The sequence below is a fragment of the Vidua macroura genome, chromosome 22 (genome assembly GCF_024509145.1).
Source record: "Vidua macroura isolate BioBank_ID:100142 chromosome 22, ASM2450914v1, whole genome shotgun sequence".
Taxonomy (NCBI): domain Eukaryota; kingdom Metazoa; phylum Chordata; class Aves; order Passeriformes; family Viduidae; genus Vidua; species Vidua macroura.
In genome coordinates this window covers 6,539,418-6,559,209 of record NC_071592.1, presented here as the reverse complement: position 1 = coordinate 6,559,209, position 19,792 = coordinate 6,539,418, and the positions used below count along the sequence as shown (strand labels likewise).

At 53.9% G+C, this 19,792-nt stretch overlaps 1 protein-coding gene across 1 annotated transcript in view; it reads left to right on the top strand.

The window, feature by feature from the left end:
- Window positions 1–19,792, top strand: part of ETS1 (ETS proto-oncogene 1, transcription factor) — a 43,370-nt gene that overhangs the window by 19,939 nt on the left and 3,639 nt on the right. Inside the window, exons 2-6 of the mRNA XM_053996910.1 lie at window positions 2,768–2,887; window positions 3,347–3,547; window positions 6,836–6,913; window positions 7,981–8,226; window positions 12,088–12,348. Coding sequence (XP_053852885.1) covers window positions 2,768–2,887; window positions 3,347–3,547; window positions 6,836–6,913; window positions 7,981–8,226; window positions 12,088–12,348 — 906 coding nt within the window. The remainder of the gene's footprint in view (window positions 1–2,767; window positions 2,888–3,346; window positions 3,548–6,835; window positions 6,914–7,980; window positions 8,227–12,087; window positions 12,349–19,792) is intronic.

Below are 19,792 nucleotides of genomic sequence, written 5' to 3'. Positions count from 1 at the left end.
GGGACACTGCTGACCCAACCAAGGCTTCTGCAGGCTCAGGGCTTTGGGGCTGCTCTGTCCTCAGCAGAAATTCAAACAAGTGGCTGCAACCTCACAGGAAAAAAGCAGATGATGTTTTAGTCCTGCATCTGCCGAGCACAATATATTTTGCAGAAGCCTTGAAATGCACATTTGGGTTGATTTGGGTGTTTAAATAGAAACTGTCCTCTGGCATGTTTTTTTTTTCATTTGGGAACAGATTGTTTGCTTCCCTGTGACCTCTCCCTGTGAATCACTTTTAAGTCTCCCCTGTTTTGACAGGTTGTTTGTGCAGAGATCAGCATTCACCTTCCTAAACCGAAATCTTATCCTCCCGCTACTGAAAAATTGATTTGCTGGGTTTGTGCAAAGCCAACCCCATGGATCCTGCACGACCAAACAGCAGGATCAGGGATGGGCCCTTGATACTGCAGAGATAAAAATACCATTTTTCACCCTGCTCTTGGTGTCTGGCCTGAGCAGCTCACCTCCACACAGGTCTTCATGGTGATTCAGTGTTAAACTTGGGGTTAGAACCGTTTTCTCAGCCTGGCTCTGACTCATCTTCCCAGGGCAGGCAGGAGCTGCTGTTGAGGCAGGCGGAGGCAGCAGATTCCTGGGTGGTCCCTGTGACCACAGAGCAGGGAGAGCAGAGCATTCAAATGTAACTTGAGGATGAAGGGAAAGGGGCACCGAGCCACTTTCTCCCAGTGTTATCTCAAGCAGCAGATGGGGAACAGAGATAGCGATGGTGGCTGCTCATTTTCTGTGCCCTCTCCAGCCAAATAATGAAGTGTAATTTGCCAAATAGCCTTTGGATGTGGGATTTGCTTTCAAAGGTCCTGATCCTGACACTGTAGAGGCAATCCCAGATTTGTGTGGTGGGCTGAGGGCAGGAATTGTGTCCTGTGTTCACCGTGTCGGGAGTTTCACTGTTCCTACCTGAGCCAAGAGTCTGCAAATAATTTCTGGAGAGCCTTGGGGGCTTGGCTGGAGGATGTGCAAAGGGAAGGGGGATTTTTTGTACTGGGGCTGAGAGATGGAAGGGGCAGAAGTGGGGACAGAGAAGTTGCTCGGCTTGGCAGTGGAATTGCATTGGGAGCATCCAGGGGATGATCTGGGGATGCTTTGCAGCATTGTCACCCTCACCCTGTGTTACAGAGCTGCATGTGGAGGTTTTTCCATGGAAAAACAGGATTGTTTAGGTTGGAAAAGCCTTCCAAGATCATGGGGTCCAACCATTCCCCAGCACTGCTAGGCGACCACCAACCCATGTCCCCAAGAGCCACATCCACAGCTTTTTAAAACATTTCCAGGGGTGGTGACTCCACCACTGCCCTGGAATTCTGTTGACCCAACCCCCAGATTCCCACTTGGAAAAAAACCCAATGTTGGGTTGTTTGGCCTTTAAGTGATGCCCATGAGTTTGGCTGGGGAGGAGTTGAGTGGAGCAGGAATTCCAGACTGGGGCAGCTGGGCTGGCTCTTCCCAGTGGCTGCAGCGCTGCTTCCATCCCTGACTCCGTGTTTTATCAGGAATACACCAACACTACCTGTAGCAGGCCCTCAGCAGCGTTTTGCAGGCGTAAAGGTTTATTAAATCAGGAGTTTAATAAGCTTGGAGCGATGGAAAACTGTGGTGGTTGAGTTTCCACAAGACACAAAATTCTTTGATTTTCAATGTCTGCGTCCAGATATTCATGAGAACACCAAAGACTTCGCCCATGGTGTCATTTTTCCACTGAGTTTTCATGGAAAATTTCTACTAGACTGCAGAGCTAAACCAACCTCAGGTGGAAGATTTCCATCTCTGCTGACCAAGTGCAGTTTCTAGGGTGGTGGTTGTTCAAGACTTTCCTTCTCCATCAAAGATGTTTTTCAGGAATACTGAAAGTCCAGGGAAAAGAGCCAAACCTCTATTCAGATATTTTGCCTCAAATAGTTGCTTTTATTTGTGAGACTCTTTGGCTACAAAGCTTCATCTCCTTCCAAATAAATTAGAAAAAGGGATTTAAAAAAGGAAAGGAAGAGGTTTGGTCCTTGTCAGGATTGACTCCAGGCCTGGCTCTTGGCTTGGCCCCGCTGTCCCATGGGATGGCTGGCGTTGTCCATGACTCACCCGTGGCTCTGTGCTATGACATAACTCTGGGCTAATGTGGGATTTTCCAGCTCTTTGTTTCCCTTCCCCCCTCAAATGAGTATTCTGCCACTCCTCCATCCTGTCTCAGCCTGCTGTCAGCTCACTTTTTCATGGAGTCTCAGAATCATGGAATGGTTTGGGATGGAAGGGACCTTAAAGCCCATCCCACTCCACCTCCTGCCTTGGACTCTTCCAGGGAAAGGACAGCCACAGCTTCTCGGAGCAACCTGTGCCAGGGCCTCTCCACCCCCACTGGGAAAAATTTCCTAGGATAAAGAATTTTCTAGGATTCTTTAATTTTCTCCTTGCTTCTCTTTGCACTGGGATGACAGAGTGGTAATTCAGGGATGCTTTTCTCCCTCTTTCTTGCTCACCCTGCTGTGGGACTCTTTGCCTTCCTCAGTGCCTGGAGCTGCTGAGCCACTTCCCAGGCTCCAGATGCACCTGGAATGCTGAAGCCCAGCAGGCTAATGCCTGGAAAGGCCTTGATATCATCATCCAGTAACACATTCCAGAAGTATAGGGACACCATGTGCACATGGCTAGCACTCCCTGACATCTTTCCCAGCCCCATGTGCTCATGGCTGTGTTTCTCTCCTGCTTCTTTCAGACATGGAATGTGCAGATGTGCCTTTACTAACACCCAGCAGCAAAGAAATGATGTCCCAGGCACTGAAAGCCACGTTCAGTGGCTTTGCCAAGGAGCAGCAGCGGCTGGGAATTCCCAAAGGTAAGACATGGCTTCCCATGAACGACCACAGTACCCACAGGGGTTGTGTCCTTCTGCCAGGCTGCCCAGAATTCCCTGTCTGACATCTCCCCTGCTGGTTCTTGGAAGCTTCAGCTGGAAAAACGTGGACAACTAAACAGAGAAGCAGCAGGGACCCTTTACCAGAGGCTGGTGACAGGGAGAAACCAAGAAAATTGGAGCAATGGGTGGGAGAAGGGGGTCAGGAAAGTGATGGAATTTTTAGAAATCCCAAACAAATCCAAAGCTTGTTCCTTGGACGAAATGTTTCCACGTTAAGGAGGAGCCAGACTGGGCACGGTGCTCCTCACACCCTGCTGCCAGTGGGCTGCCAGTCTGCAGGGCTGAGGCTGTGCTAGTGCAGGGCAGCTGCAGCACTGTCTGTGTCCTGTTTTCCTGGGAGAACTGCCTGTGAGTGCTCACTGCTGGATCCCTCTGCAGACCCCCAGCAGTGGACGGAGACGCACGTGCGGGACTGGGTGATGTGGGCAGTGAACGAGTTCAGCCTGAAGGAAGTGGATTTCCAGAAGTTCTGCATGAATGGGGCTGCCCTCTGTGCCCTGGGCAAGGAGTGCTTCCTGGAGCTGGCGCCTGACTTTGTGGGAGATATCCTTTGGGAACATCTGGAGATCCTGCAGAAAGGTCAGTCCTGGGGTGTCCTGGGTGAACAATTCATGGCAGCCTGGCCAGCCTGGTTCTGGGGCTTTCCATAGACCAGGAAGTGTTCACCTTGAGCTTTAATCCTGGGAAAAATGTCTTCCAAAGCCCAGCTTTTCAGCAGGATTCCAAATGGGCATCCCAACGGCAGCGGGCTAGGCGAATCCTGGCAGTGCCTCAAAGAGGCAGAGTGTTTGTGCCGGCTGCTTGGCAGGGATCCCCAGTGGGCAGGGACACTCTGCCTGCCTGGAATCCATGGTGGGATTTTCCAAAGCATTTTTCCTCAGCCTGTTCAGCTTCTGTTGTGAATTTTACTATTTCCTCCACTGGAACTGGGTACAGGAATACAGCCAAAATCCTACCCAAATCTCCCAGTGGCAATTGGAAGCTGCTTTGCTTTGTTCCATGTTCCAAAAAAAGGGTGTTCCATATCCCCAAAACCAACATTTCTGTGAGGAGAAGCCATCTGTGGCATTCCCTGCATGACAACATCCAAGGGCATTAACTTTCAGTGGCTGGGGACACACACTTTGATTTAGGGTGTTGATTTTCCATGTCTGGATGCCCAGGAGCACTGGGATGGTTTCTAAGGAGCAGGTGAGGAGCTGAATACCTCTACCTGAGCCACAAGCAGAAGCTGCAGCACACCTGGGCTCTTTTTCCAGCTCCCTTCTCTGGAGAGCTGTTTGCTTTCCTGGAATGTCCCCTGTGCTGTCCTACTGACCCTGGTGGCAGGAAGGGGAGGGGGAGCCCAGTTATTCCTTCCAGGAAACCATTGACAAATGGATGTTAATTGCCCATTACTAATTTTACTGCTACCTGTGGTTTGCAGAGGGTAAACATGGCCCTTCCCGGGCTCTGGGCAGGCCAGGCTGTTTTCCTGCTCTTGGGCTCTAAATCTGGTCTGTCCCTTTTGTTTTGCATATTTTTAATGGAGTGCTTGGATCAACACCGAGCAGTTTAACCAAACAAAGCCAAACCTTGTGGTCAGCCCAATTTCTCCTTGCAATGAGCCATTGCTTGCACCTTCCCACAGCCCTTCTTTCCCTGCTGTCCCTGCCCATGGTTGGGAGTAGCTGGTCTTCGAGGTCCTTTCCAACCCAACCCTCCTAGGATTCTGTAAGTCTGTGATTTTTTGGGCTGTGCCCACTGGAGAGGGTGGGATGTGCTGCAGGTGCTGACTGAGGCACCAGGGCTGGGTTTGCACCTCCTTCCTGCAGATTCCCCACACATGGAGATGGACGTGATGCTGTACATTTATGGCAGAGGGGAATCATAATTTCAGACAGCACTGACACATGTGGGTATTCAGACACTGCAGTATTGATGGTACAAAGGCCTAGGATAGGGAGGAGTTTTTCAAAGAGGCTGAAAATCTTTGTGCCTGCTGCAACTCTTCTTTTGAAAGGCTGAAAATGAATAAAGCTGAATTTCTGTCTTCACACTGTTAGTGTTGCCCTGGGAACCCAGAAATCTCCGTTGCCTGTTTGGTTTTGCTGGTGGCTTTGTCACTCTTGCACAAGCAGGGCCCTTGCTCCTCTGGTGGGCTCTGAACACATTTCCAGTGAGGTATTTGGTGGGTCCCAAGAAATAACCAGCCTCCCCCCAGGACTGCTTTCTGTTCCCTGTGGGTGCTGGGGCTCATCTGCAGCCCTGACCAGAGCTGTGCTGGTGCTGTACAGACAGAACAGAGCTGTCCCTGCCACGTCACTGCCCACGCAGGAGGAGCTGGGGCTCTCCCTCTGCGCCTGGATGTGACGTGGGACAGGTGTCACAGGTGTCCAGGTGTCTCCGGGCTCAGCCAGGGCTCCAGCTTGTCTCTCCATCTTCCCCACCATCATCACTGGGGGTGTTGGTGCTGGGAGTTGTTCTTAACCCCGAAATGCCTGGCTTTACCTGTGCTGCTGGCCTGGGGTTGTGCTGGGCCAGGCTGTGACCCTGCTGTCCCCTGAGCTGACACTGTCCCCTGTGAGCACTGCATGACTCACATACCACAGGCTGCTCAGGGTTTAAAAACAGCACATGGGTACCTTTTCTCTGCATGGATTTGGGTATTTTCAGGCTCACTTTTTCATAATTCTTCCTAAAATAACCTCCTCAGTTACCAGCAGTCAGCAGTGCCCTGCACTTGACTCTAAGCACAGCCGAAGGTTCTCCCCTGCTCTGTGGTCACCCCCTGCCCCTTGGCAGACACTGTGGAGAGAGGAACAGAGCATTTCTCATTAGTCCTCTGTGTTTGCACAACCCCTCCTTCTGTTAGGGAATATTTTCCAGCCTGCAGTCCCCAGGGGAGAGGGCCAAATTTAGGCTCCTCACAGGCGAACGTGCGTTATCTGTGCTTGGCTTCTCCAGAGCCAGGGCAGAAACAAACCCAGCCCAGATCTGCCCAGGGGCCTTGCTTTGGTTAAAGGAAAGAAAATCTCCCATCCCAGTACCCCTGCTCAGAATGCCACGCTGGAATGAGTCAGGTGTTCATGGAAAAAAATTTCAGGGTAGGGGCAGGGTGGCTTTTACATGGGAAAGCAAATTCAGCACAGCCCAGGAGGAGCAAAATGCTTGGGAAAAGCCACAGGAAACAGGGAATCCATGCTTTGACGTGCTCCATGCTCCCTCGCAGTGAGTTATGCCTATGGAAAGCTGAAATTTGGCATTTTGACCATACATACATGGAGGAGTCTGTGTCAGGAGTGGGGTCGGGGACAGTGAGACAAAGCAGTTTTCAAATGGAATGCTGTGCCTGCATCAGGCGCTGCACAGGCTGGGAATTCACACAGATTTGGGGTAAGAGGAGCTGGGTTTGGGTTTGGGATGGGTCACCCACTCCCTCATATACACCTACTGCTGGTCTAAAAATAAGACTTTTCCAGGAAAACAACTGTCCTTGTGTGGGGAGTTTTTCCAGGAACTCACACATGGAAGTGTGCTCAACAACCCTCAGGAGAAGGAGAGGTGACAAAGCCTGAGGCAAGCAAGGAAATGATGCAGCTGCGAGCTCAGAGCCTCCTGGAGCCCTGGCTGAGAAAGTTGTTGCTGTTTGGGTTGGGCTGGTTTTGTTTAAGTTTGGCTATACCTGCAGCAGGAATTCCCAAAGAACCCCACGTGCCCCAGGTTTCTGTGGGATTTCAGCTCTGAATTAATTTCTGTTGCTCAGAACGTCCCAGTTTAACCTGGGGAGGACATTTTGGGAAGTTCAGGGCTCTCTGTGTCACAGAAAGTCATGCACAGCTCCATGTGCCTCCAACTGGTGACATTTCCTTCCTTTCCTCTTTGCAGAAGAGGTGAAACCGTACCCAGCAAACGGAGTGAACACCACATACCCCGAGTCCCGCTACACCTCCGACTACTTCATTAGTAAGTCTCAATTAGCAGTGTCAATTATCACCATTATCATGCCTGGAAGCACCTTTGAGCAGAGGTTTGTCTGCACCACAAGAGGACTGCACCATGCAAAGGGGGAAGTTGTTTTCCCAAGGGTTCAGGGTTGATTTGGAAGCCTCCTGTACTTTTTTGGTGGCTGCCTTGTGTGCCAACATCTGATTTTTTTTCAAGCACTATTTGTCTGAAGCTGTAACTCAGCCGACTTTGAAAGCAGCCTCAGCACACTTGAGTTTGGGAATTGTAAAAAGCCTGTTAAAGAAGGGAGGGAATGGGAGGAGAAGGCTTAATTCTGGATTGCCGGGGGAGGCCTAGCAAGGAAAGGGATTAATCTCCACCTGCACTCCTGCGCTTCCCATTGCCATTGCTTTGGGGATGTTCTTTAAGGGCATTGGAAATCTGGGAGATATTTCATGACCCAGCAAAAAGCCTAACTGACCTGAAGAGGAGAGATTTGGATGAGGTGTGAGGGAGAAATCCTTCACTGTGAGGGTGGGGAGGCCCTGGCACAGGGTGCCCAGAGAGGCTGTGGACTCTCCATCCCTGGAATTGTCCCAGGCCAGGCTGGTTGCTCCAGGCTTGGAGCAACCTAGGATAGTGGAAGGTGTCCCTGCCCCTGGCAGGTGTGGGATTGGATGAACTTTAAGTTCCCTTCCAATCCAAAACCGTCTGAGATTCTGGGATTCCATGACTCTGTGAATTGGGATTCCAGGCTCTGGCACTGGGGAGAGGTGGCTGTGCAAGGGACTCACCTTTCCCAATCAGCAATGAAACATTTTTACCCTGTTGCTCCTCTGCTGAGACTCCACTCCCCAGGATTTTCCAGCTTTTTCCTTCTGGCAACTCCCCTGGGAGGAGTTTGGTGCAAAGAACATTGAGGATGGTCGGGGGTGCCTCATTTTGCTAAATTGCTGCATTTTTAGACCCCATCTCTGTAGCTTCTGGACCCCTCACCCAAAGCAGTGCCTCAGGGTGGGGGTGGGCGATGCTCTGGGTCCTTGGGGCTGGTTTTGGGTGGGCTTTGACTCCTGCTGTGCCCCTAGGTTACGGCATTGAGCACGCCCAGTGCGTGCCCCCCTCCGAGTTCTCCGAGCCCAGCTTCATCACCGAGTCCTACCAGACCCTGCACCCCATCAGCTCGGAGGAGCTGCTGTCCCTCAAGTACGAGAACGACTACCCCGCGGTGCTGCTGCGCGAGCCGCCCCAGGACTCGCTGCAGACCGACTACTTCTCCATCAAGCAGGAGGTGGTGACTCCAGACAACATGTGCATGGGCCGTGCCAGCCGAGGTAAAGCTGGGCTTAAACCCGGGCCTTGTGGGAAATGAATTTGGAGAGAGTGTTTAGGGCGTAAGGCTTACACGGTATGTGTTTGTAGGTGAACTTGGAGATGAGAAATGCTGACTTAGAAACATCGTGGAATAGGACAGATATTGTTGAGAGAGAAATGGAGTTAGGAAAAACGTTTTGAAGGATAGTTTTGTAAATAAAACTAGGTACTTTGGAGAAATAGAAGTATGAAAGTTCTAGAAAAGGGTATTGTCTGACAGGGGCTGGCTTGGATTCCTGCTGTTCTCCCCTTCCCTCCCGAGGGAATGGCTCTGGGAGCACTGAGGGAGCTGTGCAGTGCCGACACAGCCCTCTCCCAACACATGCTGGCTTCCCTGGTGGCTTTGAGTCCTCCCTGCCCTTCTCTCCAGGGAAAACTCGAGGAAGGTCTCTCCTCTCCTCTCCTCTCCTCTCCTCTCCTCTCCTCTCCTCTCCTCTCCTCTCCTCTCCTCTCCTCTCCTCTCCTCTCCTCTCCTCTCCTCTCCTCTCCTCTCCTCTCCTCTCCTCTCCTCTCCTCTCCTCTCCTCTCCTCTCCTCTCCTCTCCTCTCCTCTCCTCTCCTCTCCTCTCCTCTCCTCTCCTCTCCTCTCCTCTCCTCTCCTCTCCTCTCCTCTCCTCTCCTCTCCTCTCCTCTCCTCTCCTCTCCTCTCCTCTCCTCTCCTCTCCTCTCCTCTCCTCTCCTCTCCTCTCCTCTCCTCTCCTCTCCTCCCTGCTTTTACATCCTCTGCAGAAACACCATGTTTCTGGTGCTGTGAAATTGAACTGAGCTTTTATGTTATGAGGGAGGACAAACTGCTGGGTGCTTGTAGAAATCCCATTTTTAGGAGCCCAGGCAAATCCCCCCAGATTCTTCACAACTTCTCATCAGGAATTGCTGTTGAAGGCTCTGAAGAGTTTTGCACTCTGTGATCCGAAGTCTTTGTCCATTATGTCCAGGGATTTGATGGCTGCTTGTTTGAAATATTTGCTGTAGCCAATTCCTGAGCTTGGATACGAGGTGCAGATGTCAGGGGCTGGGGCAGCAGCAGAGCTAAGGACCCCCAAATGCTCCTCTCCAAGAGTGATAGGTACACGATTCATATTTGAGATGGTGGGATTTAAACACCTGAGCACTTGGGAGGATCTGAGCCCAAATACCTTCCCAATTAATGCTGTGAGACTGGGAACACGTAGGGCCCACATGTCTGATTGCTTTGTGATCACATCAGTGATGCCAGGCTGGGCATGTGGCTCTGTCTCCATTCAAAGCAAAAAGCTGAATCCATCGAGCTCAAAGTCCCTCACAAGTGGGATCATTATCTCCAGATTCCAGGTAGGGAACCTGAGGCACAGGGAAGAGATGTGACCCTGCCATCCCCTAAAATGGAAGCCAGGCGTCCTCAGCCCCAGAATTCGTTCCAGTGACGTGGTGCTGTGAGCCAGGTTTGACGTGCAGCAGTTAAACCCATTTATCCAGAGAGCTGAGGATGAGCTGCCTTCCCAGGAAAGGCAGAGCTGCTTTCCAGGGTGCATGGCACGTGCAGCTCATTTGAACTTTCTCACTCTTTTTCCAAGCTGGGAGAGCCAATTAGAGGGAAGTTGTTTTTCGTGCTGTTGCCTCTCCTTCTGAGAGAGGTGACCTGAGCCAGAAGGGCAGCAGGGTTTTAATTTAGGGTAAACTTCTCTTTTTGGGGTTGTTTTTCTGCCTAAATTTCAGTAATGTCTTTCCCTTTTCTTGACCTTTTCTTTAACACAGGTGATTTCATCATTCTCACAGTGCAATGGTTCAGGAAGGCTTTTGCAACTGTACCTCGAGCCTGTTCTCAGGGGCAAACCTAATGGTTTCAGGGGAGGGAACAGAGAGCCCTGGCTGCTGCTGTTAGCAAAGACTTGAACGCTGATTGCAAGAGGCTATGCTCACACCAGTGCTGCATTTCAGCCATGGAAGGGCCTTTGGGGCACACAAATCCTCCCAGGGCCGGGGGAAAGCCTTAATACAAAGCAGAGCCCAGTTAATTCATATTTATGTCCCTCTTTACCTTGCACTGTCTTACAAGGTTAGTCTGACACAAAGTCAAGCCCTTCAGCATCACCTCAGGGTGAAGGTTTTGCAGACACTCTCCTTCTGTGGGGCCTTTAGGAGGAAATTTTGGGGTCCCACAGGAGTTGTTTCTCTCTGCCCTGTCAGCGAGGGCGGCTGGTTCAGGAGTGGAGCTGCCAAACTCATTTAAGCTTGTCCTGAGTAAGTGCAGGGCGTGATTGTTCCAGCTAGGTGGAATTTAGGTGAATTTTCACTGGATTGACACAAATCACATCTCTGTCAGATTTTAATTCCTTTTCTAAACGAGCCTGTGCTGCAGGACTGCTCAGGGAATTGGTTATGCCAATTAATGTACACACACAGAGCAGTGTTGTGTTCTCCTTAGCAGGATTCAGGGAAGGATTGGAGCGTGAAAATCCTCAAAAACCAAAAAGAAAATAGAAAAGAGTTTGGACCAGGGCTGTCCCAGCAGAATGAAGCCAATGGATCCCAGCTCCCAGTGATTCCAGGCCAGCAATCAGGGCAGGCCTGCAGTAGTTGAGTCTTTTTTCACAGCAAGTGCTCTTCAAACTACAACACAACAAATATCTGGGGGCGTGTGCCAGCGCCCTTCCACGTTCCCTGTCCCCCGGGATTTGCTCTCTGGGCCCAGGCTGTGGGGTAGCTCTGCCAATGGAAATTTCTCCAGGAGCTCTTGCACAATACCAGCAGCTGTTTTTAGCTGGGTTTGGGAAATTAGTGAACTTGAATGATCCTGTTACGCTTGTAGCTTGTCAGGAAAGATGTTGAGCAATCAGTAGAGTAGGGAGATCAGAGGCTGCAATTTCAGTTTGTTCTTTGGGGCCTTTTTTAGCTCTGTTTCAGTACAGGGCTGGCTCTGGGGATGTAAATCAGCACTGCTGAGGATCTGGCTCTCATGTTCTGGCTTCAACTAAAAATACCCCAGAGAGTGACTTTGACACAAACCAGCTGTGCTCACCTTACCAGAGCTGGAAAAAGCTGTTGGAGCTCTCAGCCATTGGCTCTCCTCCTCCATCAAACCTGCTGCTGGCTGGGGATTTGGGGCTGGCTGGAACAGATGGCAGCAAAAGGCTGCTGTGTAGTTTGGGAAGAAACACAGACATTCAAGGAGCTGGGTGTGCCTGAGCAGTGTTTGAATAGGGCTGGCAGATGTAGTGGGGGATTTATTGGAGACCTCCAATATCCTTCAGCAGCAAGAGAATCACAGAAATCATAGAAAGGTTTGACTTGGGAGGGACCTTAAAGTTGATTCCACCCCTGCCATGGGCAGGGACACCTTCCACTGTCCCAGGCTGCTCCAAGCCTCAATGTCCAACCTGGCCTTGGACACTCTCAGGGATTCAGGGGCAGCCACAGCTGCTCTGGGCAGCCTGTGCCAGGGCCTCCCCACCCTCTGAATAAAGAGGACTTGGAGTGCCCATTTTTAGGCTCCTGAGCTCAGCCTTGAGTATCTAAAATGAATTATGTCTCTGAAATTGGAATTGAGGGACTTTTTCCAGTCAGCCCCAGGCACCAGTCTTGGGTAGAGAGGCCAGATTTGGGTTTTCCCCCTGTCTCTCTCTGCCTTGCTCTTCTGCCTGAAGTCTTCCAGGGCTCAGCCCTGCTCTGAATGGCAAAGGTAAAAATATTGCAGCTCTGGGCTGTGCTTACTTTGGAGACGGGATGTAAAGGAACAGCATCAGTTGCCCTGTGCCTGCACAGTGCCCAGGTGAGGCAGCCTGTGCTGGCCAGGTGAGGCACGCTGTGCTGCCAGGCCTGTCTCACCTGCTGTGCCTCCCCCAGGTAAGCTGGGAGGCCAGGACTCCTTCGAGAGCATAGAGAGCTACGACAGCTGTGACCGCCTGACGCAGTCCTGGAGCAGCCAGTCCTCCTTCCAGAGCCTGCAGCGCGTCCCCTCCTATGACAGCTTTGACTCCGAGGACTACCCTGCCACCCTGCCCAGCCACAAGCCCAAGGGCACCTTCAAGGACTATGTGCGGGACCGGGCCGACATGAACAAGGACAAGCCTGTCATTCCTGCTGCTGCCCTGGCTGGCTACACAGGTAGGGCACCGTCCTGGGAATCCTGGGAACCCCTCTGTGCCCCCCAGCACCTTAGGGAACACCTCCCCGTCCCCAGGGCCAGAGTCTCAGGGCACTCTGGGCTGCCCCAGCTCGCTGTGGCTGGTGCAGGGGTGTGAGGGAGGGTTTTGGGGTGTCTGGGCTCAGCCCAGGGCTGCATCTCCTTCGAGCATGGGCATCCTACACATCCCACAGCTCATGGGGGATGTGGCACCTGGCTGGGCATGGGGCACTCAGTGCCTTGTTCTCCATTTGCCCCTTGCTGGCTGTGGAGGAGCTGGGGCTGGTTCCTGAACAGGAGGTGCTGCAGAGCCTCCAGCCCCCATGCTGTGACTGGTGGGCTCTTGGTTGTGGTTTCCCCCGGGGCAGGAGCAGCCTCATCTCCAGCACTGCTCTGTGTGTGGGGACAGATCCTCTCCCTCTGGCACAGAGGAGGCCCCGCTGTAGCAGGGGTGAGGCAGGAATGGGGCGCTGCCAGAGCCATCCCAAACATTTTCCATTCCCTGAGCTGGGAGAGATGAGAAGGTGATAGGCCATGGAAACTCTGCCTCTTTATGACAGCCCTTCAGCAATCTGGCATCTCCAAGGAAAGAAACTTGGTGGGATGGGAGTTCCAGCTAAAGCTGAGCTAATCCTTTCCAGCCCTTCTGTGCCATGGCTTTTCCCTGTGCTCTGAGGAAAACTCTGGGGCTGCCTCCTGCCAGTTCCCCTGGCTCTGCACCTTCAGATCTGTCGTGCCCCAGCTGGGAGCAGCTGGTGGAAAGAGTTTGTGCCGATAAAGATCATCACCAGGTTCAGAGCAGATCCTGAGGTGCGGCTGTCCCCGAGCGTCCTCCCACGCACGGCTCATCTGGGGCTGACACCTTTGTGAGTCTTTGTGAGGGTGGGGAGAGGTGCAGCAGGGAGGAAAGGTGGGCAGATAATTTTAGGAGTGTAAAAAAGGAAGTGGTTTGTTGCTGTAGCTTTAGTTAGAGAGCTGAACCCTGCCTGCTGAATGAGACTCTACCAAGTCCATGCAAAATATGAGAGTGCTCTGCATTCCTGAATGGACTGGGGCTTGGGGCTGTGCTGGGGAGGGAGAGGAGGGACTGGAACCTGGGGCTCATTCTCTGCTGTGCCATGGAAATTGATGTTCCTGACAAAAGACACCACTGAGCACAAGTTGCTCTTTTTGTTCCTATTTTTATTCCTGTTTTCTCCTGACAATGCCTTTCCCTGTGGCACCTGGAAGTGCTTTGGGTATGCAGCAGCCCAGGATGTGTTTGAACAGCTGGGGAAACTGAGGCACCAAGGTGCTGGCAAAACCAGGAGCATTCTTTTCCAAGCTGGGTATTTCCCTCCATGTTTGCTGTTGCTCATGGAAAAGAGCGCAGAAGAACCACCCCTGGAGAGAGGCGAGGAGCTGAAGTCAGTGGCTGGGCCCTGTGTTTTTTCCAAGCAATATCAGCACCCCAAAGGCTGTCCTTGAAGCAGTGTCTTCGGGAAGGGGAGACTCAGGTTCATGCAATGCCAGAGCACAATTCCAAACGCTTTGCTCTGTGTAACATTTTCCCTCCTCTCATTTCCAGCCCCTCTTGGAGCTGGGAATAGAATCCCTCGGCCCAGGCATTTTGGTGGGATCAGTAAGTGGGAATGCCTGTTTTTTAAATTTATTTTTGCATTGCTTCACTTGATAGGCTTTAAATGTGGAGAGGAAAATCTGGAATCACTGGGAATTCTTGAGCTGGAGCTCTGTTTGCCTGCTCTGAAGGCTGCTGAGCAATATTCAGTGCTCAAGCAAGCAGAGCCAGCTTTTGCCATTGGGAAAGGTCCCTGGACAGGTGATCCTGGCAGGCAGTGGCTCCAGAGATGTCCTCTGAGCCATTTTAAAGCTCCAGAACTTCAGCTCTGGGTTTTCCAAGCAAAGGGAGCCGGAGCTGGGTTGCTGTGAGATCAGGGCTTGGGGAGAATGAGTAGAACATATTGGGTTTCAAACTGGAGGAGAACTGGGCACTCCCCACTCTCTGGGTCTGTGTCAGTGAGGAAAACCCCGCTCAGGCTGCCCACTGAGAAGTGCTGGAGGTCTGGCCTGGGCCAGCCGAGCTCAGAGTGGGGACTCAGGCAGAGCTCAGAGTGGGGACTCAGGCAGAGCTCAGGCCTCTTTGTGTATTGCTATGCTTTACTCTTACTTTACTCAGGGGAGGAAGTGCTGTCTGGCAGCCAGAGCAGAGGAGCTCTGCTTGTGGCTCTGCTGAGGAGGTGGAGCCTCCCAAGGAGCAGAGCAGGGCTCTGCCAGCCCGGGACCCCCAGACACCGAGACCTTGGCTTTCCATTTCCCACTTGAGGACACACCCAGCACCCAGCCCCCTCCTCGTGGTGGCCCTGCCAGACCTGGCAGGGTGAAGAGGGACATTGCATCCCTCATCCCCAGAGCTTTCTGTCCTGACTTTAAGGACCCGGCAATCTTGTTCAGGTTCTGTTAGCAGGGCCCGTTTCTGAGGTGCCCAGGGAGGTGGCCCCAGCACATCTCTGATGGTATCTGCCCCAGAGGCGCCTTTTGGGGTGAGAAGGTGCATTTTGGCGGAAGCTCCGTTTGCGTTTGATGTGTTCTTCACACAGCTCTGAGCAGCCTTTCAGAGCTGCCTTATCTGCCCCCACATCTTGACCTATTTTAACAAGTTGCCATGGTTGCTCACAGAGAAGTTGATGCAATTTTCTTATCTTTTTTTTTGAAGGAGAAATGTAATTGCTCAGGAGTTGGTGAACTTCAGTTTCCATCTCTGCAGGGAGGGCCAGCCCTGGACACCTGGGTTTGGAGCTGGCTCAAAGCTTGGACAGCTTGAATTTTACTTGAGGGAACAGCTGGAGCTGGGCCAGGGCAGGTCAGGCTGGAGATCAGGAAAGGTTCTTCCCCCACAGGGTGCTGGCACTGCCCAGGCTCCCCAGGGAATGGGCACGGCCCCGAGGCTGCCAGAGCTCCAGGAGCCTTTGGACAGCGCTGCCAGGGATGCCCAGGGTGGGGTTGTTGGGGGTCTGTGCAGGGCCAGGGGCTGGAATGGATTCCTGTGGGTCCCTCCCAGCTCAGGAGATTCTCTCATTCTGCGATTCTACATTGAGCCAGATTTTATTTTCTTTGCCATGACACAGTGCATCCATGAAATCCAGGCAAGGGGTGGCTCAGGATATGTGTTCACTGTTAAACCTCCCACTGGCTCAGCTGAGCTCAGTCTAAGCTCCGTGGCTCAGCAGCAGAGCCATGTTTGCTGTGAGTGGGCAGAGATCCCTCCAGTACCTGAGCCCAGCTGGGCCAAAGCCAGCTCAGCTCTGCCTCCACATCTCCTGGGGCTGTGCCCTAGCTGGATCCTGCAGCCTCTGGTGATTCCCATGGCCACCAGCATCCTGCAGGAGCCCTGGCAGGCAGATAAACTCAGCTGGATCTTTGTGCCCTGTGTTGGTGTTTGCAGCCCGTGCTGCCGCTCCCCCGGTGCTGCAGGGCCACAGGAGGCTTGGACCTTGCTGGTTCGCCATGGCCGTTCAGCACTGAGCTGGTTTTGGGTTCCCTTGAGCAGCTGTGTGGTTTGGCAGCCAAGTTATGGGGTTTGTTTGCTCTGTGGTGGGCAGGACTGACAGCCCGGGGCTTTCCATCCATGGTGGCGGCGCTGCCATGGCCCAGAACTGCTGCTCCACATCACTGAGCACACAGCAGGGACATCCCTCATGTTCCAGAGGGGAGGGGAGAGGGATGGGAGAGCCGAAGTGATCACAGCAAGCCCTGATCCCACAGATGCAAGGCTGGGGTTGTATGGCTGCTGCTGCCTGTCCTCTGCTCTGGGCCTGGTTAGGGAAGTGCTGATCCTTTAAAGCCAGTCCCAGCACTTAAAGAATTAATGCCCCTTCCAGCTGATGTCACCCATGCCCTGAATGTCCCTCGAGCATCCCCATTATCCTGCTGGGCAGTAGGAATTCAGGAGGCAGTGCAGGAACAGCCTCCTTCACAGATGTTATCCCACCCTGAGTGCTCTCTCTGCTGAGCTGGACCTGCCCAGGCCAGACCTGGCTGAGCCTCACTATCAGCACCCACAGGGCTGTGCCACGGGGCCCAAATGCGCCTCAGCACCATGTAGTGTGTGAGCTGGCTGTGCTGCAGAGCCTGGAGCCTCCCCAGGCTCTGTTTGAGAGTGATGCTTATCTGTGACCCAGCAGTGAAAGCACAGCTGCTGTTTTGCAAGAAAGTCGAGGTGATGCCAAGGAAAGTGGGTCTCTTTCAGGACAGCTCAGGTGCTGCTGCCCCTCCCCCTGCTGCTGTGCTGCTGCTCTGGAGCCTCCACAGGCGAGATCCCCCCTGTGCTGTGCCCATCAGCACCCAAAAGTCTGCCAGCAGCTGCCTTCCTGTCCCCTTTTCCTGCCACGCTCCAGTGCTCTGGCTGTCCTTGCCTTCCCTCCCCCAGCCTGTGCTGCAGCATTCCTGGATTCCAGCACCTTCTCTGCCTGCACTGCTGGAGCAGAGTGTCCATGTGGGCATCTGCAGCCACGGCACAGGAGTTTGGGAATGCAGGCACCCCCTTCCTGTGCACAGCAGCACAACAGCTCCTCTGGCCCTCCCCGGATGCATGGTGTCACCCTGCCCCTCCTGGCTCATGTCCTTCGTGTCCTGCCCCTCCTGGCTCATGTCCTTCACTTGCCCTTGCAGGTGACTTCAGGGTGACCGCCCAGCAGCTCCTGCCCCCTCTTGCCTCAGGCAGGGCCCAGTGGGCTCAGATCCCTTCTGGCTTCCCCAGGGTGGGACTCAGGGTGGGCCCAGGGCCGGTTCAGTGGCTCCTGCCCCACCTGCCAAACGTGCAAACGAGAGCAAACGCAGCCCCACGCGCCGCTGCCCAACCGTGGCAGAGCTCAGCTCTCCCCAGGGCTCCTCCAGCCCGGGGGGTGAAGGGGGGCAGCAGCTCTGGCTGGGTCTCCTCCGGACACCCAGCTGGTGCTGCTTAGCAGCTCGTGGCCTGCAGGACCACCGTCAGGGGGATGTGGAGCTCACAAAACCCCTTGAGCTCTGCCAGGTGCCTCTGGAGTCAGCCTCTGAGTTCTGGGACAACACTCTTGGGCAAAGGGAGTCCCATGCAGGGCCAGGAGTTGGAGTTGATGGTGTATGTGGGTCTCTTCCCACTCGTGAGATTCTATGAGATCAGTCCTCCCAGCACTCCCTTCCTGAGAGCAGAGGAGCTGCAGCAGGGAAGCAGCTCTGGCCTGGACTGGCCCCCTGGCTGCTCTCCTGCCTGCAGCCATGGCCATGTTGCTCCCTACGGAAGGAGGAAGGAGCCTCCTGGGTCCTTCCCTGCTTTTTCACACCTGTTCTTTGGAGGTGTTCCATCCAAGCTCCACCACTTTGCAGTGGCTGATGCCTGCACCAGCCTGGGCAGGAGCTGGGCAGGAGTTGTGGGAACTGGTCTGATGAGGGAGTGATGGGGACCAGCACTCCCAACACTCTGGGGGATTTGGGGACCGTGATGCCATCCAAGGGGGAGGGCAGGGTGGGCAGGTGAGTGGGGCAGGAGATGTTTTGGAGCCGTTGCCAGGGCCGATTGTTTTGTGGGGTTGGAACCACAAACCGCAGAGCGCCGGGCAAAGGTGCCTCGCTGGGGGGTGGTGGGTGGGGTTTTTCTGTCTTCTTGTCTTGTTTGAACCAAGGGAAACAAAACAGAGGCCGTTGGGAGGGGTGGATGTGTAAAACCGTCCCCAGAGACATGACACGGCTGGGTTTGTGCCCTCCCTGTTCGGTGCCCGTCTGCCCCAGCCGGGCGGTGCCACCGTCACTGTGCCACTGGAACGGCCCCACCCGGCAGAGTTTGGTATCCCCGTGGTTGGGAAGGGACCTGCCCTGACCAAGGAAGGGTGGCACAGGGATGGTGTGGCACCAAACCCTTCGCTCTGGGGACACCATCAGGGCTTGGTGCTGAGGGAGCCCCTCTCGGGCAGCGGCTCCCAGTTCCCACAATTCCAACTGACACCCGGCCCAAGAGGAATATTTTCCCCCTGACGCTGCAGAATTCCTGTGGTGTGACAGTCCCTGCTGAAGGACCCTGTTAAGTGCCACGAAGGCCAGACAGGGCCCCCATTGTGGGTGCTATTTTCAGCAGCCCCGTGGGGGCAGGAGGTCACAGCGGGGTGGGAGGACACCCCCACCCCTCTGAGTCCTCCCCTTGTCGTCTGTGGAGCAGGGGCTGCCCCTGATTCCCAGCCAGGGGAAGCCCCTGGATGTGTGTGGAGGGAGCAATGTCATAAAAGCTGCCTTGTGCCCCTCCACCTCACACTTGGAGCTGCGTCCCAATCCAGGCTGTGGGAACAGGTGGTTGTTTTGGGATAACCAAGGCAGCAGATCTCGTGGTGGGATGCACCCCCTGACCTTGGGACAGCCCTGCTGTGTGGAGTGATCCCAACCCATGGGATCCCATGGAGTGATCCCAGCCTGGCAAGCTGATGGGGATTTCCAGCCCTGGCTGGGATGAGGGGAAGGGTTGGAGCACGAGGGATGGAAAATGGGCGCTGCTCCCAGCTCCTGTGGATGAGGAGGTTTGGGGTGCAGGGACAAGCCCTGCTTGCCCTGTGACATTGAGGGGAGGCACTGCTGCATGAGACACCTGGAAATCCTGTGGGAAGATATTCCCTGCTCCTTGCTGGCTGCAGAGTGGCTCATTTGTGGAGATCCCCCTCCCAGCACTAATTACAGCTGCAGCAGATGATGCCCTGACCTCCAGCACTGCTCCCTGCTCTGTTCTCCTCCCTGCCAGTGCAGATTTGGGGCACAGGCCTGGGCATGTGCCGGGGTTTGGCTCCTGCCACCTCGCTGCCATCTCGCTACCTTCTCGGAGCGGTGCCACATCTGCCAGGCTCGACTGCCTCCCCCTCGGGCAGGGAGGGGGTGTTTACAGGAGCTGGGACATGCCTGGAGCCCTGCACAAACACATTCCTCACATAATTGCCTGTCCAGCGAGATGAATTTGGGGTTTTACACCTGTCCTGCAGGCAGCTCAGAACAGACCTTGGGAATCCCTGTTCCAAAGATGACACCACTTCCTTGGAAATCCCAAAATACCCAGCAGGGTGGCACTGGGGGCGGTGGCAGGAGCCCTACCTTGCTTGCTGCAGAGAGGGCAAGAATTCCTGGGTTTCCCAGCACCTCTTCATGCCAGCTGGCAACCAAACAGGAATGGCACTGGCTATTGGCTCAGGGTTAGTGAGGCTGGAACCTCCAAATATCCTGCAGGGCCAGGATGGCCCAGGCATGTTTTGAGGGCAGAACCCAAGAACCTGATACTCAGGTGATGAATTTCCATCCCTCTTATTTTGGGGAAGGAATCAACTAAAAATCCTTATTCTTCAGTTGGCAGGAGAGAAATCAATGGGAGGGGATGGACCTGGCCTTGGACACTTGGGCTGTGTCTCTGTTAACTCGATT